The 19316-nt window shown below is 42.9% G+C and overlaps 1 protein-coding gene across 2 annotated transcripts in view; it reads right to left on the minus strand.

Moving 5' to 3' along the window:
* The window catches only part of SCAPER (S-phase cyclin A associated protein in the ER), a 419051-nt gene that overhangs the window by 363844 nt on the left and 35891 nt on the right, over nt 1-19316 (minus strand). For both annotated transcript variants that reach the window (XM_069765538.1, XM_069765539.1), the window contains exons 2-3: nt 10412-10529; nt 1267-1334 (exon numbers count right to left, since the gene is read on the minus strand). In XM_069765538.1, the coding sequence (XP_069621639.1) occupies nt 1267-1334; nt 10412-10529 (186 nt within the window). The remainder of the gene's footprint in view (nt 1-1266; nt 1335-10411; nt 10530-19316) is intronic.

Raw genomic sequence — 19316 nt, forward strand, 5'->3', positions numbered from 1 at the left:
AATGCTCCATACAGTTCATTATGGCCCCATAGATGCTTCATATATAAATATGCCCCATATACTGTAATGCTCCATGCAGTTCATTATGGCCCCATAGACGCTCCATATAACAATGTGCCAAATATAATGCTGCTGCTACAATTAAAAAAAAAAAATGACATACTCTCGTTGCTGCCCGCTGCTCCTCAGCGTCCCGTCTCTCTGCACTGACTGTTCAGGCAGAGGGCAGCGCGCACACTAATACGTCATCGCGCCCTCTGACCTGAACAGTCACTGCAGAGGACGCGGAAGACATAGCGGCGGTGGAATGAGGAAAGGTGAATATGAAATACTCACCTGCTCCCGGCGTGGTCCCTGGCAGCTTCTCCTGGACAGATGGTCTCCAGCGCCCGCAGCTTCTTCCTGTATTGAGCGGTCACTGGTACCGCTCATTACAGTAATGAATATGCGGCTCCACCCATATGGGAGTGGAGTCCATATTCATTACTTTAATGAGCAGTACCACGTGACCACTGAACAGAGGAAGAAGGTGCCGGTGCCGAAAACCATGGGATACGCAGGGACCGTGCCAGGAGCAGGTGAGTATGTGACTGTCGTCGCTCCCCCCCCCCCCCCCCCCCGCCTTCCATGACTCGAGTATAAGCTGAGAGGGGCACTTTCAGCCCATTTTTTGGGGCTGAAAGTCTCAGCTTATACTCGAGTATACACGGTACTTCATTTTTCACTCTTTGCAAAAAAAAAAAAAAGTGAAATTTGCTGCAATTCGGCAGCATTTCTATATAACATGCACATCTGAATCAGCAACAAAATCCATATGGAAGAAAAGCAGCTTTTAAGGCGGATTTGTCAGTGGTAATACAATAAGGAGTATGTAGATCCATCCTGAGATAATAAATCTGTCTAATACAAGTGAAAGGAGGCACTGGATGATTTCTACCCAGCTTGTATAGGTTAATAATGTGTGCAGATGTTGACCCAATTTGGATGGAAATTTAACAAGAAATGTAGTTGCAGTTATTCATGTCTCTAAAGCTGGTCATACACATATGATGTGAACATATGATATTTTCCATACTGATATAATAAGTTGCCATATAATAGGGGCCCCTGATGTGGCCCTTGGCTCCAATAGACGGTGGTTATCCACACGAGGCTTCTTTCCATTACAGAAAAACTATATAATGAACAGTGAAGGGAACAGGCTGAGCACTGGAGATCCCATGTCACCCCTGAGCTGACGTACATAAAATACAATACGAAAATTACCGGTTTTGGAGGTTTATGCGCTCCATGGATTCCTCGCTTAGGTTTTCCACATGGCCACTTGGCTTTCCCTGTGAAGAAGACAAAGCATGTGAGTCGTTTTCACATCTGAATTAGCGTAGTACAGATTATATAGAACGGCCCTTGAAAACTTCTCACATTTGAGCTCTCAGATACCTAATATTCTATATCAATACTAATTTGTTACCTTTCAAGTGAAAAAATGTTTCTGTGATCTGTCAGTTCTCAGCGTAGACGGACTTGGCCATATAGCCGTGCCAGCCTGTGCAATGTAAGCGACATTTTGGTAACTTAAAGGGGTAATCCAGATCCACTCACTTCTCACATCAAGTATACAGACACCTGACCTGTGCTATCTATGAAAAGATGTTCCTTTTCACTGTAATCCTACCTGTGATGATAATGAGATGAGTTGAGAAGTGATCTCTACAGAACAGGACGCGTCTGCGTATTGTGAGGTGGTGTCAGGGTGAACATTTAAAGATGTCAGGATTCTTTTCAAATAAAGATGAGATGAAAGTGTAACAAACAATTAAAAAAAGATCTTTAGCATAAAAATAGATTAGAACAATAGGTCATTATATGATCATACATTCCCTGTATTTGCCCCGTATTCACATGTAAAGCGCCATGGAATAAATGGCGCTATAAAAATGTATAATAATAATAATTTCCATTAACCTCTTGGTTTTGGCACATTTTGTGGATGAAATTGCTCTACTGTTCCAAATGGAGAAGCGGAACACAAAAAAACCCACTGATCTGCTCATAATTTATATACCAGAGATAATAGAGACACAATCGTGTACAATGACAACAGGTTCCAGCGCTCTACATCCTCCCGTCCCCTGGTAAGCGCACGGAGCTGCAGGCAGAGCCCCTGTGATGGTTTATTCATGGCTGTACAGTACAAAGCATATCGATTGCCCAGAGATGTATTCCATTTTGTGCATCGATTTTGGATTCTCTTTCCGTGTAACCTGACCACTGACAGCCCCCTGGAAGGAGATGTGTTTCCCATAATCAATATGTGACCCACATCTGAGGTAACAGCACAAAATAAAAGAGGACTCCTTACTGCCTTATTATGTTGCTTTATTATAAACTATTTCTCTCCATCATATTTCTTTTACTTTTATAATATGGGCAGGCAACATAATGATGGTTCCCAAAAATGTATTGTAATCACGGTGCATGCTCCATACAGGAAAAAAAAACAAAAACAAACGTATTTTTCGAACTATAAAATGGACACTAGGTTCAGACAGCAGAAAATAGGAAAAACATGTTTCCTATTAATTTAAATTTCCCTTGCAGTGTAAAGTGGAGGAGTCGTTATCACTAATCTAAATTTTAATGTACTAGGGTAGAAAAGGGAGGTAAGAAATCTATTGTTAGTCTCTCTGCAGTGTATATTGTACACACACAGCTCTGCTACATTCACATATAAAACACACAACTCTGTTATATATGTTACATAAGAAGAGACTGAAAGCGCACTCACCGGTATATGAACAATCAAAGCGGTTTATTCACATGAGATCATGCGGTGCAAGGAGGGTATGTGAATACAAAAAAGGATGACAGCTGTTTCGTGCTATGTGAGCACTTCAACAGATCCAATGGCGATTGGATCTGTTGAAGTGCTCACATAGCACGAAATAGCTGTCATCCTTTTTTGTATTCACATACCCTCCTTGCACCGCATGATCTCATGTGAATAAACCGCTTTGATTGTTCATATACCGGTGAGTGCGCTTTCAGTCTCTTCTTATGTATCATGTTGGATCTGTTTTTCTTAAGCAGCACCAAGGTATAATCTTTTTAGCGGTTTTTTTGTTTAGTTTGTTTTCTGACAAAAGGCTTTAATAGTGCATTTTTCTGCCCCTGGAGCAGTAAGGGTCTAGCGTATAGCGGCTGTGCGATTGCATTTTTTTCTCTTTATTCTGGACTCTGTTATATATGTACTCTAGGGATTCATCTTCTCTGGTAGGCATTAGGTAGCGTTCACACAGGAAATGCGGTTTTGGTCCAAACACGTGCAGTTTTTACTGCTTTCCACAGAACCAAAACAAACTCAAACATTTAGTCCCTGACCTTGTCCAGGCGCTAGCTAAACAGAACTGACCCTGGCTACTCGTACATGGCTAAGCTAACCCCAGCTCGGTCAAATAAAACAACTACTGTCCACTGACAGTCACTGATACTTGGGGTTCTCTACACACGGCCTGTGCAGACTCTTCTCAGAGAGGGGTTCTGTCCTGTGTCGCTCCCTTCAGCTCCAAGACGCATCCAGTCTGATCAGCAACCCTGAGCTGACTATCTTATATGAACACCAAGCCTGTTTATATGCAGAGCTAGTCAGGTGTACTAAACAAAATCTGCAGAGCTAGGATTTAACCATTGCCTTCCTGGCTTTGCTACAGCACATATAGACACATAGCTCTGCTATATACAGTGAGGAAAATAAATATTTGATGCACTGCCGATTTTGCAAGTTTTCCCACCTACATAGAATGGAGAGGTCTGTAATTTTTATCGTAGGTACACTTCACGTGTGAGAAACAGAATTAAAAAAAAAAAAAAAAAAAAAAAAATCACATTGTATGATTTTTAAATAATTAAATTGCATTTTATTCTGTAACCCTTTGAAGCACACTTGCACAAAACGAACCCCTGTTCCCATTCTCCAGCAGAAGATGCTGCAATAAAGTCTGAAAAATTAGCCTGGTGAGTGCCATTCGTTTGTCTATATTTGATTTTATTGAGTGAAATAAGTATTTGATCACCTACGAACCAGCAAGAACTTGGCTTTCAGTCCTGAAAGGTGTGCGGATTTTTCCGCACAGATTTTGGTAAATCCGCAGGAAATCCGCACTGCGGTGTAAACCGCTGCGGAATCCGCACAAAGAATTGCCATGCTGCGGAATAAACAACGCAGCGTTTCCGCGCGTTTTTTTTTTCCGCAGCATGGGCACAGCGGATTTTGTTTTCCATAGGTTTACATGGTACTGTAAACTCATGGAAAACTGCTGATAATCCGCAGCGGCCAATCCGCTTCAGATCCACAGCAAAATCCGCAACGTGTGCACATAGCCTAAGAAAGTCTCCTACTCTGTACTCATTACCTGTATTAATTGCACCTGTTTGAACTCATTACCTGTATAAAAGACACCTGTCCGCACACTCAATCACACCCCAACCTCTCCAAAATTGAGGACCTAGACCTGCACATGGCTGGGATGGGTTACAGGACAATAGACAAGCAGCTTGGTGAGAAGGCAACAACTATTGGAACAATTATTAGAAAATGGAAGAAACACAAGATGACTGACAATCTTTCTTGGTCTGGGCTCCAAGATCTCGCCTCGAGGGATAAGGATGATTCTGATAAATGTCTGGAATCAGCCCAGAACTACACAAAACGACCTGGCCAATGACCTTAAGAGAGCTGGGACCACAGTCTCAAACATTACTGCTTGTTACACACTACGCTGTCATGGATTAAAATCCTGCAGGGCACGCAAGGTTCCCCTTCCCCCCAGCACATGACCAGTCTCATTTGAAGTTCTCGAATGGCCATCTGGATGATCCAGAGGAGGCATGGGAGAAGTTCATGTGGTTAGATGAGACCAAAATAGAACTTTTTGGTATCCTCTCCACTTGCCATGTTTGGAGGAAGGTGAAGGATGAGTACAACCCCAAGAACACCAGCCCAATCGTCAAGCATGGTGGGGGAAACATTATACTTTTGGGGTGCCTTTCTGCAAATGGGACAGCACGACTGCACCTTCTTGGAGTAAGGAAGGTGTCATGTATCGTGAGATTTTGGCCAACAAACTCCTTCCCTCAGTAAGACCATTGAAGATGGATCGTGGCTTGGTCTTCCAGCATGATAACGACCCAAAACATACAGGCAGGGCAACTAAGGAGTGGCTCCGTGAGAAGTATTTCAAGATCCTGAAGTGGTCTAGCCAGCCTCCAGAACTGAACCAAATAGAAAATCTTTGGAGGGAGCCGAAACTCAATGTTGCCCAACGACAGCCCCAAAATATCTGCTGCAGGGTGTGCAAACTTGGTCAAGAACTACAGGAAACATCTGACCTCTGTAATTACAAAACAAAGGTTTCTGTAACAAATATAAAGTTCTGTTTTTCTACTGTATCAAATACTTATTTCATGCAATAAAATGCAAACTAATTATGCAAAAATTATACAATGTGATTTTCTGTTTTTTATTTTTAGATTGTGTATCTCACAGTTGAAGTGTACCTACGATAAAAAAAATTACAGACCTCTCCATTCTTTGTAGGTGGAAAAACTTACAAAGTGGCCACTGTATCAAATACTTATTTTCCCCACTGTATGGACTTATGGACACACACAGCTCAGCTATATACGCACATAGAGAAACCCACAGCTCTGCTACATGCACATATAGAAACACACAGCTTTGCTGCATGCTGTGAGGCAGTGGGGAGGATCATATGTGAGGGTCTATATGTATCCCCCAGGATGCACATTGAGGCCGCAGGAGTACATTGCAGTCACAGGCATAGCTGTGGTTGCAGTGCAAACTAAAAGTAAGTGTGGACCTGGTCAAGTTATTTGGCCAAGGCAATGCTTAGGAAAACCAGTTAAAGGGACTCTGTCACCTGAATTTGGAGGGAACAATCTTCAGCCATAGGGGCGGGGTTTTCGGGTGTTTGATTCACCCTTTCCTTACCCGCCGGCTGCATGTTGGCTGCAATATTGGATTGAAGTTCATTCTCTGTCCTCCATAGTACACGCCTGCACAACTTGTATCAGGAGTGGCTACAGGTAATAGCAATGATAAACGCTCTTTGTGAGGAGTGTGCAGACACTTCAAGGAGGTTCACGCTGGTGACACGACTTCCATGAGAGTAGCTACCATTGAACAAGTAAAGAGGGCAGTCAGAGGAGGGGACACAGTATCTACTCTACGAGCCAGAGAGGCAGCTTCGATTTTAAAATTACCATATATACTCGAGTATAAGCCGAAATTTTCAGCCCATTTTTTTAGGCTGAAAGTGCCCCTCTCATCTTATACTTGAGTCATTGTCCCTGGGGGGTCGGCGGGGAGGGGGAGCGGCAGCTGTGACATACCTGCTCCTGGCGAGGTCCCTGCATCTCCGATGGTCTCTGGGAGCGGCAGCTTCCAGCGTTGAGTGGTCACATGGTACCGCTCATTACAGTAATGAATATGGACGCGACTCCATTCCCATAGGGGTGGAGTCGCATATTCATTACTGTAATGAGCGGTAACGGTGACTGCTCAAAGCTGGAAGAGCTGCCGTGCCCGGAGAGTCCATCAGGGAAGCTGCCAGGGACCGCGCCGGGAGCAGGTGAGTATAAAGATAGGGTACACAGGACACATGCCGACGTAGGCGGAGATGAAGGAAGAGGCGTGGCAGTGGGCGGAGCTTCACGGAGGAAGAAGGCTGCCATCCGCAGCCCTGCCGAACGCTAGTGTGAAACTAGCCTAACACTCAGGTTGGGCAGGGTGTGCGACTTCGTCTAATGGGTACTCAGGTGTGTGATATATGGCTAATTGACATGTATTGTGATTGGCTGTAGCCTTTTGTTATGTGCCTTTATATATTGTGTTGTAATGTGTTTTTATTATGCTATGAGTAAGGGCAGTATTGCCTGAAACGCATTAGCTTGTTTTTATGATGCACTAATAAAGGACAAGATTTTTATTCTATCATCATCTCCTCCATTCAATATTTGCATAAGCTGCATAAGTAAGTGATTTGCATTTTCACCTGTGAGACGGCCGGCAGGAACTTGGTGGTGATCCGTGCTCTGCACATGTCTACTGAGAATTGAATTCAAACACGTCTGGTAGGGTGAGCTGATGAAATCCTAGTATTTCCAAGTACACACACACACACACACACTATACATTACCACATCTTGCAGTTCTTGATCAGGACCTGAACGGAGGTTACATAAGCTGATCAGTAGTAGGACCTTCCACACAATTAACTCAAGGACCTTTCAGGTCAGTTGGATCAGTCACATGACCTGAAAGGTCTTTGAATTAATCTTGTGGAAGGTTCTTCAGCTCCTGCAGCCTCCATTCAGGTCCTGGTAAGGTTCCTCTCCTGCTCTGCACCAATTACATAGATCAAGGCAGGGCAGGAGGGAGGGAGGGAAGCGCTCTCTGTGATCGGGAAGGACAAAGTGTCAGAGGTCTCCTCCATCAGAGGAACCTGCTTCTGGTCAATTAGACGCACACACGTTTTAACAATAGTTTTTCTTGTTAAAAATTGGGTCTTGTAGTCCAAAAGTACAGTAAACGTCCTGTGACAAGCAAGCCAAATGCCTCTGAAGTGGAGCAATGTTGTAAGACGCATTAATCAAACCACAGCTTATATTTGTACTTTTGAGTTTAAGATTAAAAGAGGACCGTTCATAAAATAATTCATGTAGAACTGGACACATGATACCAGTTGCACGGCAAAATAAAAGATGTGTGTTTAGATCTGAGGTTGTGGTTTGTAATAATCACCTAGGCAGGTTAACGATACTACAATTTTTGTATTCCTTACATCCATGGTTTTACAACAACTCGGGGAGCTGTCCAAAATACATTGCCCCCAGTCTACAAGATCCTCTCCCCAGGGTCGGTAGTCCTACTACCCTCCATCCAAGGTGAAACTCACTGTCTCCCAACTTTGGGTTGGCCCACAGATTTCGCATCTCCGGCCAGTATAGACTGCAGTCAGTCTACGCTCCTCCAGACGACAGAAAACACAACCGAAGCCCATGTATCCAGCAGCAACAGTCCTTAAGAAAGTTCCTTAAATAAAAACGACAGATCCCTCCACCGTAGTCCCGAGTATACCTTGCCCATGACGCCGCATTGTACTTTCAACTGTTGATTCAGTTAAAGCAATGGAGGAGGGAGCGTAAGCTGATGCTCACTCTCCCATCACTCCCCCTCTGCGCCTGACGTCTCAGCGCAGTGGACGCGATGACGTCATTACAATGCTCCAGCTGTACCAAGGTGTGCAGAGGATCTGAACAGACCAGAGCAGCGAGGGAACGGGCAGAGGTACAGTAAGTATTTTTTTTAATGTGGGGTTTATTATACCGTGTGGAGAACTATGTGGGGCCACTGTACCGTGTGGAGCACTATGTGGGGCCACTATACCGGGTGGAGCACTATGTGGGGCCACTATACCAGGTGGAGCATTATGTGGGGCCACTATACCGTGTGGAGCACTATGTGGGACCACTATACCGTGTGGAGCACTATGTGGGGCCAGTATACCGTGTGGAGCACTATGCGGGGCCACTATACCGTGTGGAGCACTATGCGGGGCCACTATACCGTGTGGAGCACTATGTGGGGCAATTATACTGTATGGAGCACTATGTGGGGCCATTATACTGTATGGAGCACTATGCTGGGCCCATTAAACTGTATGGAGCACTATGTTGGGCCCATTAAACTGTATGGAGCACTATGTGGGGCCCATTAAACTGTATGGAGAACTATAACGGGCCGATTATACTATATGGTTCACTATGTAGGGTGAATGCACTATGTGGGGAACATTATACTGTATGGTGAACTATGTTGGGCCATTATACTAATTGAAGCACTATGTAGGACGCATTATACTGTATAGAGCACTATGTGGGGCCATTTCACTATATGATGAACTATGTGGAGCCTATTAAAGTGTATGGTGTACTATGTGGGGCACATTATACTGTATGGTGCACTATGTGGTGCCTTTTATAGTGTATGGTGCACTATATGGAGCGCATTATATTGCATGGTGCACTATTTGGGGCGCATTACACTGCATGGAGCCCATCGAGAGGCCATTATATTGTATGGAGCACAATATTGGACAATAAGTGGTGCCCATTATACTGTGTGGAGCACTATGTGGGGTACATTATACTGAATGGAGCACTATTATAAGGTGCCCATTACACTGTATTGAGCACTACGTGGGGAACATTATATTGTTTGGAACACTATGTGGGGCACATTATACTGTATGGTGAACTAAGTGGGGCACATTATACTGTATGGTGAACTAAGTGGGGAACATTATACTGTATGGTGAACTATGTGGTGTACATTATACTGTATGGAACACTATATAGAGCACATTATACTGTATGGAGCACTGTGGGGCCATTATACTGTATTGAGCACTATGTGGGTCTATTACACTGCATGGAGCATAATGTGGGACGATTATATTGTATGGAGAACTATGTGGGCCATTTTATTGTATGTAGAACTTTTTGTGGCCATTATACTGTAAGGAGTACTATGTAGGGCCAGGATACTGCATGGAGCACTATGTGGGGCCATTATACTGTATGGAGCCCTATGTGGGGTCATTATACTGTATGAAAGGCAATGCAATGCCCCGTTATACTGTATATAGGACTATGGGGTGATTAATATACTGTACAGTGCACTTTTTGTGGCCTTTATACTGTATGGGGGGGCTATGTGGGTATTACAGTTGGAGAATCATACTGTGATGGGGGTCCCGATTCTCTCGTAGGCGGATTGAGGAACCCCACTAAAGTATGGTCATCATACCATGCGTGTGGAGGGCAATGTGAAGGAATTCACTGTAGTGGAATCATACTGTTTGAGGGCACATTTGTTGGCATCATACTCTATTATCTGTATTATTCGAAGTATTTTACCCTTTGATATTTCATACTTAAATTAGGCCACTGGGCCACATGCTATTTACTGCTTTAACATATTATATTTTTCCAATATTTTATTCTAAGGTATAATAATTGAAATATATTTTGTTAGTGGGACAACCCCTTTAAGTTTGTTTCCATATGAAAAAGTTTACCGTCATATTTGATGAGAAGGAAAAACTTCTTCAATTGTAGACATTTTTTTTAAATAAATATCAAGCTTGGCCCGCGCCTTTGTCCAATATGACGGTAAACTTTTTCATATGGAAAATTTTGACCCTCTTTGTATTTCAGTTTGACCTCTCTGCTATAAAGAAAGCAAGCTTGGCCATTTATTAATATTCTAAAAACATCCATAAAGATAGCAGCCGCCCTAAAAACCAAATTGTACAATTTTATTAAGCACCTTCATTTTCTTTGCTCTCCAGAGGGACACTCCAGGCTATCAAGTTTCTTGCGGTCCGTCCTTCTTCAGCCACAATCTTCCGAACCTTGTCATGGCTGTTAGACCTTTGAAACGAAGCCTGAAAATGAGTGAACAAAAAACAGTAATCTTATAGCAAGTTGTTATAGCAAGAACTAGGCTGAAAACACAACTTGTGTTTTACCTGTGATACAGATATATAGCCAGTACACATTGGGTTACTATTGGCTCTTGCATATCAAACTTTAGACTGGGCTGATAAGACAAATTCATTCTGCAGGCCCAATAGTCAGGAAATCAGGAGCAAAGGTCTGATTACACAGAGATCTCTGCTGCTATCAATGCACATACAGGTTTGTTATCAGTAAGGAGTTAAGGGTGCCGTCACACAGTGCAATTTTGATCGCTACGACGGCACGATTTGTGACGTTGCATCGTCGCTTAATTATCGTTTCAAACATCGTAGACTGCGGTCACACTACACGATGCACGGCGCTGAAGCGATAAATTCATGACGTATTTGCGATGTAGAAGTCGTATGGGACAGTCGTACGGTCGTGTCACACACGACGATTCAGAGCAAATTTTGCATAATCTGTGCGTGACGTTGTTCACTAGGGGCGTGTTGTGCTACTAGCTAGTGTGCTGATAGGCCAAAGGTTCTGTGCACACAATTGGTTGGAAAATTTGTCACCTGAGCGCTATTGTTCCCAATGCCACCTCACTGCTTTCAAAATTTCCTTTCTTCACTTCGTACTTGGACACTTGGTGGACCTGGAAATTGGAATTTTGTACTTCGCTGAATATACCACGCTTTGCACCGCTGCTTCGAGGTATGTAAACCGCTTGGGCGTGGTGGATGGAACGCTGTATGGACGGCATGAGTGCTTCGTTCCACCGCTGAAGCGAAGCGGATGGTACACTGTTGTGACTGGAGGGCTACAATGTGACAGATGGTACGCTGTTGTGACTGGTCGTGACTGGTGGGCTACAACGTGGTAGATGGGACGCAGTTTGGTCGGCATGACCGCTTCGTTCCGCCGCTGAAGCGATGCGGATGGTACGCTGTTGTGACTGGTTATGACCGGTTGTGTCTGGTGAGCTAGAGCGTGGCAGATGGTACAATGTATGGTCACCATGAGCGCTTTGTGTGGCTGCTGTGGGGAAGCGGGCGGTAGTGGCCTATGGCGCGGCAGATGGAAGTAGCGATGCGGATGGTACGCTGTTGTGACTGGTTGTGACTGGTCGTGACTGGTGGGCTACAGCGTGGTAGATGGAACGCAGTTTGGTCGGCATGACCGCTTCGTTCCGCCGCTGAAGCGATGCGGATGGTACGCTGTTGTGACTGGTTATGACCGGTTGTGTCTGGTGAGCTAGAGCGTGGCAGATGGTACAATGTATGGTCACCATGAGCGCTTTGTGTGGCTGCTGTAGGGAAGCGGGCGGTACACTGTTTTGGGTTATGGTGGCCTATGGCGTGGCAGATGGAAGAAGCGATGGTAGGCATGAGCGCTTTGTGTGGCTGCTGTTGTTAAGCGTTTGGCACACTGGCAAAAGTATTGTTTAAAGGACTCTTTGTCAACCATGTAATTTTTTTTTATAATTATTTTTCAGATGTCAAATCGTGTGGAGTTCATCAGGAATTTCATCGAAATTTATCAGTCTTTTCCCTGCCTCTGGAAAATCAAATCTCCTGAGTATTGTAACAGGGAAAAGAGGAGGGAGGATTACTTAAAGCTCATTGAGCTTTACAATCGTCATGCACCAGAAGAGGCAGCAAACGAAGCAGTTATTAAAAAGAAAATCCAGGCGCTCCGCACGGTGTGGAGGAAGGAGCTGAACAAGGTTCTTCAGACTACAAGGTCCGGAGCTTCCACTGAAGATGTTTATGTGCCAAAACTTTGGTATTTTGAACATCTTAATTTTCTGAGGGACCAAGAGGTGCCACGGACTTCCACGTGTCTTCGCTTGTTGGCACCTGTGGAACAAATTGTTTCGGAGAACCACGCCGAGCAGGAGTCACAAGGGCAACAAGTAAGTAGCTCTTTGGACGAAAGTTCACCAATGTGTCCTATAATTACATAATTTTTCTCTGCATTTTATGTTTTATACTTCTGATTATTACATCAGTTTGAAGTTGTTACAAAAACATGTACACATAAGTAACCCTGTCGCAGTCAAGTATTATATGGGGAACTTAATATGTATGAAATGGCGATATATCTAAACCATACCATCTAAGCAATATAGAAAATAGTCCTTTGTCGAATGAGCGCACAGTATTGTACCGCCCAATCAGCACACGGGAGGTGGAGAATTCAGCGCTCCTACGTAGCCAGCTCCTCCGCCCTTTACATCGTATACAATATCGTGCACACCTTTGTCACACCATGCGATCATGCCGCCACAGCGGGACACTGGACGACGAAAGAAAGTTTCAAACGATGTGCTACGACGTACGATTCACAGCGGGGTCCCTGATCGCAGGAGCGTGTCACACGCTGCGATATCGTACCTATATCGCTCGAACGTCACAAATCGTGCCGTCGTAGCGATCAAAATTGCACTGTGTGACGGTACCTTTAGTGCCAACATATTCATTAGATTAATGTTAGTCCAATCCACTGACCATCTAATGTGTTGGGGGACGGTCTCATCTTGCCCCAATGACTAATGTCGGGCAAAAGGAGGATCAAACTGTGGAATTTCAACATGCCAGATCATTTCATCCTCAAGGGAGAACAATATGAGTTGCCCAAGTGAAGTCTACCAGCGGCGTACTCCGCTCTAACCCTGCAGAACATATGTATGCTCAGCAAAGCCAAAGATGCATGTGTGTAAGCTGGGATGAAAAGAGTAGATGTCAACCAGAGGGACACTATTCCAAAAGTGAATGGAAAATATATGGCCAGCTTTACCGGTGTGGTTGACGGATAACAGAATGGAAGATAAAAGTATGGTCTCGGGAGGTCCCACTGATCACAATAAGGTGGGTCCAGTGTTGGGAGTCATGGAAACACCATTTTTGTGATCACCTCAAGCAATCCTACATTTATCAACTTTCAGAAAAACACTTAAGTGACAAAAGCTCCATTTAAAGGCAACTCATAATAAATTTGTTACCAGTCCAGGCTGTACCACCATTTTTTCTGTTATTTGCGCTGTTCTCATCAGTTTTTATAATACTGTTACGGTACCTTTTTGATGATTTTTAATTAAAAACATTTTTTTTTATTATGAGTTGACTTTAATTGGAGCTTTTATCGCTTAGGTGTGTCTCTATTCTTTGCTCTAAGGCAGGGTGGATTTGATTTAAATCTAACTGATTTAAATCACGATTTAAATCACTAGTCAGTAAGGCTTGATTTAAATCAGTGATTTAAATCAAAGTTTCTACCTAAACTAGTTCTTGCTACTTTAACATGCAAGCAGATGAAGATTTTTAGAATCACTTTTTATATTACTTTTTTCTCCCCAGTTTAACCCCTTAATCCCATATGACGTACTATCCCGTCCAGGTGACCTGGGACTTAATTCCCAGAGACGGGATAGTACGTCATATGCGATCGGCCGCGCTCACAGGGGGAGCGCGGCCGATCGCGGCCGGGTGTCAGCTGACTATCGCAGCTGACATCCGGCACTATGTGCCAGGAGCGGTCACGGACCGCTCCTGGCACATTAACCCCCGGCACACCGCGATCAGACATGATCGCGATGTGCCGGCGGTACAGGGAAGCATCGCGCAGGGAGGGGGCTCCCTGCGGGCTTCCCTGAGACGATCGGTACACGGTGATGTACTCACCGTGTACCGAGCGTCTTCTCCCTGCAGTCCCCGGATCCAAAATGGCCGCGGGGCTGCATCCGGGCCCTGCAGGGAGTACTTCCGGGTAGCCTGCAGGTGCTGGTAAGCCTGCAGCGATGTCAGTGAGATCGCCGATCTTACAGAGTGCTGTGCAAACTGTAAGATCGGCGATCTGTGATGTCCCCCCTTGGGACAAAGTAAAAGAGTAAAAAAAAAATTTCCACATGTGTAAAATAAAAAAAAATGTACTAAATAAATAAATAAAAAAAAAAATATTATTCCCATAAATACATTTCTTTATCTAAAAAAAAAAAATAAAAAAAATAAATGTACACATATTTAGTATCGCCGTGTCCGTAATGACCCGACCTATAAAACTGTCCCACTAGTTAACCCCTTCAGTGAACACCGTAAGGAAAAAAAAAAAAAAAAGAGCCAAAACAACGCTTTATTATCATACCGCCGAACAAAAAGTGGAATAACATGCGATCAAAAAGACGGATATAAATAACCATGATACCGCTGAAAACGTCATCTTGTCCCGCAAAAAACGAGCCGCCACAAAGCATAATAAGCAAAAAAATAAAAAAAGTTATAGTCCTGAGAATATACGATGCCAAAATAATTATTTTTTCTATAAAATAGCTTTTATCGTATAAAAGCGCCAAAACATAAAAAAATGATATAAATGAGGTATCGCAGTAATCATACTGACCCGACGAATAAAACTGCTTCATCCACTTTACCAAACGCGGAACGGTATAAACGCCTCCCCCAAAAGAAATTCATGAATAGCTGGTTTTTGGTCATTCTGCCTCACAAAAATCGGAATAAAAAGTGATCAAAAACTGTCACGTGTCCAAAAATGTTACCAATAAAAACGTCAACTCGTCCCGCAAAAAACAAGACCTCACATGACTCTGTGGACCAAAATATGGAAAAATTATAGGTCTCAAAATGTGGAGACGCAAAAACTTTTTTGCTATAAAAAAAGCTTATTTTAGTGTGTGACGGCTGCCAATCATAAAAATCCGATATAAAAAACGCTATAAAAGTAAATCAAACCCCCCTTCATCACCCCCTTAGTTAGGGAAAAATAATAAAATTAAAAATATGTATTTATTTACATTTTCCCATCAGGGCTAGGGTTAGGGCTAGGGTTGGGGCTAGGGTTGGGGCTAGGGTTGGGGCTAGGATTAGGGTTGGGGTTAGGGTTGGAGCTAAAGTTAGGGTTAGGGTTCGGGCTAAAGTTAGGGTTGGGGCTAAAGTTAGGGTTAGGGTTGGGGCTAAAGTTAGGGTTAGGGTTTGGATTATATTTACGGTTGGGATTAGGGTTGGGATTCGAATTAGGGGTGTGTCAGGGTTAGGGGTGTGGTTAGGGTTACCGTTGGGATTAGGGTTAGGTGTGTGTTAGGGTTAGGGTTTCAGGTAGAATTGGGGAGTTTCCACTGTTCAGGCACATCAGGGGCTCTCCAAACGCGACATGGTGTCCGATCTCAATTCCAGCCAATTCTGCGTTGAAAAAGTAAAACAGTGCTCCTTCCCTTCCGAGCTCTCCGCTGCGCCCAAACAGGGGTTTACCCCAACATATGGGGTATCAGCGTACTCAGGACAAATTGGACAACAACTTTTGGGGTCCAAGTTCTCTTGTTATCCTTGGGAAAATAAAAATGTGGGGGGCTAAAAATCATTTTTGTGGGAAAAATAAGATTTTTTTTATTTTCACGGCTCTGCGTTATAAACTGTAGTGAAACACTTGGGTGTTCAAAGTTCTCACAACACATCTAGATAAGTTCCTTGGGGGGTCTAGTTTCCAATATGGGGTCACTTGTGGGGGGTTTCTACTGTTTGGGTACATCAGGGGCTCTGCAAATGCAACGTGACGCCTGCAGACCAATCCATCTAAGTCTGTATTCCAAATGGCGCTCCTTCCCTTCCAAGCTCTGCCATGCGCCCAAACAGTGCTTCCCCCCCACATATGGGGTATCAGCGTACTCAGGACAAATTGGACAACAACTTTTGGGGTCCAATTTATCCTGTTACCCTTGTGAAAATACAAAACTGGGGACTAAAAAATCATTTGTGAAAAAAAAAAAGAATTTTTATTTTCACGGCTCTGCGTTATAAACTGTAGTGAAACACTTGGGGGCTCAAAGCTCTCAAAACACATCTAGATAAGTTCCTTAGGGGGTCTACTTTCCAAAATGGTGTCACTTTTGGGTGGTTTCAATGTTTAGGCACATCAGGGGCTCTCCAAACGCAACATGGCGTCCCATCTCAATTCCAGTCAATTTTACATTGAAAAGTCAAATGGCGCTCCTTCCCTTCTGAGCTCTGCAAAGCGCCCAAACAATGGTTTACACCCACATATGGGGTATCAGAGTACTCAGGACAAATTACACAACAACTTTTGTGGTCTAATTCCTTCTCTTACCCTTAAGAAAATAAAAAATTGGGGGCAAAAAGTTAATTTTTGTGAAAAAATATGTTTATTTTTACGGCTCTGCATTATAAACTTCTATGAAGCACTTGGTGGGTCAAAGTGCTCACCACACATCTAGATAAGTTCCTTAAGGGGTCTACTTTCCAAAATGGTGTCACTTGTGGGGGGGTTTCAATGTTTAGGCACATCAGGGGCTCTCCAAACGCAACATGGCGTCCCATCTCAATTCCAGTCAATTTTGCATTGAAAAGTCAAATGGCGCTCCTTTCCTTCCGAGCTCTGCCATGCGCCCAAACAGTAGTTTATCCCCACATATGGGGTATCAACGTACTCAGGACAAATTGGACAACAACTTTTGGGGTCCATTTTCTCCTGTTACCCTTGGTAAAATAAAACAAATTGGAGCTGAAATAAATTTTGTGTGAAAAAAAGTTAAATGTTCATTTTTATTTAAACATTCCAAAAATTCCTGTAAAACACCTGAAGGGTTAATAAACTTCTTGAAAGTGGTTTTGTGCACCTTGAGGGGTGCAGTTTTTAGAATGGTGTCACACCATTTTCTATCATATAGACCCCTCAAAATGACTTCAAATGAGATGTGGTCCCTAAAAAAAAATGGTGTTGCAAAAATGAGAAATTGCTGGTCAACTTTTAACCCTTATAACTCCCTAACAAAAAAAAATTTTGGTTCCAAAATTGTGCTGATGTAAAGTAGACATGTGGGAAATGTTACTTATTAAGTATTTTGCATGACATATCTCTGTGATTTAAGGGTATAAAAATTCAAAGTTGGAAAATTGCGAAATTTTAAAAATTTTCGCCAAATTTCCGTTTTTTTTTCCACAAATAAACGCAAGTTATATCGAATAAATTTTACCACTAACATGAAGTACAATACGTCACGAGAAAACAATGTCAGAATCGCCAAGATCCGTTGAAGCGTTCCAGAGTTATAACCTCAAAGGGACAGTGGTCAGAATTGTAAAAATTGGCCCGGTCATTAACGTGCAAACCACCCTCGGGGCTTAAGGGGTTAATGGGTTAATCATTCATATTTGGACACCACTGTTCTGTTGTACTTAGGAGAAAAATAATCCTGACCTTAATAACAATTTAAATAGATTTATTCAACTGAAACAATAACAACATTACAGCATAAGTTATTTGCTTAAACAAACATGTTTGTTAACTAATTTGGCTAAACAAAATATATATATATTATAAGAAACTTAGACTGTCAGCCCAGCCGACACATGAAAAACTTAAATACTACTGTCCCTGCTGTCCTCTGTAGCTCACTTGTCGTCATCTTCATCATCATCATCTTCTTCTTTGTTCCTATTCATAATCTGGAAAAGAAAAACAAGCTTTCCTGCTTTATTGGGTCCCAACCGATTTCTCAATTTAGAATGAATGAGTCCAAAGGAAGAGAATATTCTTTCAACGCCTGCAGAAGAAGCTACTGCTGTTAAAAGTGAAATCATTACTTGAACAGTCTCTAAATCCAAGCGCTTAAGTGACTTCCACCAGTTTACTGGTGTGACCTTCCTTAAAATATCTTCAGCAAACATATATTCCTTGAATGGTTCCCCCTTAGCTCTGAAGTTTATTATAGTTGGCATTAAAGATGGATGATTGCTGGATACCCATGTCATAGCTAACTCCTCTTCCTCAGCACTTAGGTTTTGACCCTGATATTGGATATTGACAATATTTGCCAAAAAATGAGCTGGAGTCAGTGCTTGTCCCATTCGTTTGTTTACTGCTTGTAATTTAATTCTGTCCATGTGTAGTTCTGTTTTTAAGTGTTCACTCAGTTCCTTCCAAATTTCAACAGCATCCGCAATAAAACAGCTATTTTTCTGTATTTTGTTTAAAGCTTGAGAGATGGGTTTCAGGAAGCTCAGCATATGTTCAACATTTCTCTTAAGCCCAATGTTGAGGATTTTGGCCGTGACAGTGTCATCTATTTTATCTCGATTTTCTTCACAAAGTGTCATCAGAATAGGCCAGTTTTTGCTATACTGCTCAAAACAGTCCACCACAGAGTTCCATCTAACATCTTGTGGGAGCGTTAGCTTGGTTCCACCCATCCTTTTCAGAGCTGCTGCAGCAAAATGATTATTACGGAAGTATTTAGCAATTTCAACAACATTAGCCTTTATTTCTGGAACACTTAAGTCTTTCGCTAAGAGGTGCAGCAAATGAGCACTGCAACCATATGTTATTAGCAGCTTTGTATTCCCTCCCTGCTCTTCTAAATCTCTTCTCATCTTGGATACGCTTGCAGCATTGTCAGTGACCAAACTGCGTACTAGACATTTGAATTTTTGTTCACATGTCGTTATAGCTTTTACTGCCACTTCTTGTAAGTATTCTGCTGTGTGTGCATTTCCTGACGTATCAGTTGTTTGTGCAAGGAAGACTTTACCTTCTTCTGTTGTTATACAAGCACATACAATAGGATCATTGTGGACATTACTCCACCCATCAATACTTAGGTTAACAATTTTACCCTCCAGAGCTGTTGCACATTGCTCCATTTCCCTATCATACACTTGATCCAGCAGTTTCCCTGCAACATCAGCTCTGCTGGGTGGACTTTATCCTGGTCTCAGTGACTGAACCATATTAATGAAATG

The sequence above is a fragment of the Ranitomeya imitator genome, chromosome 4 (assembly GCF_032444005.1).
Source record: "Ranitomeya imitator isolate aRanImi1 chromosome 4, aRanImi1.pri, whole genome shotgun sequence".
In the NCBI taxonomy this organism is placed as follows: domain Eukaryota; kingdom Metazoa; phylum Chordata; class Amphibia; order Anura; family Dendrobatidae; genus Ranitomeya; species Ranitomeya imitator.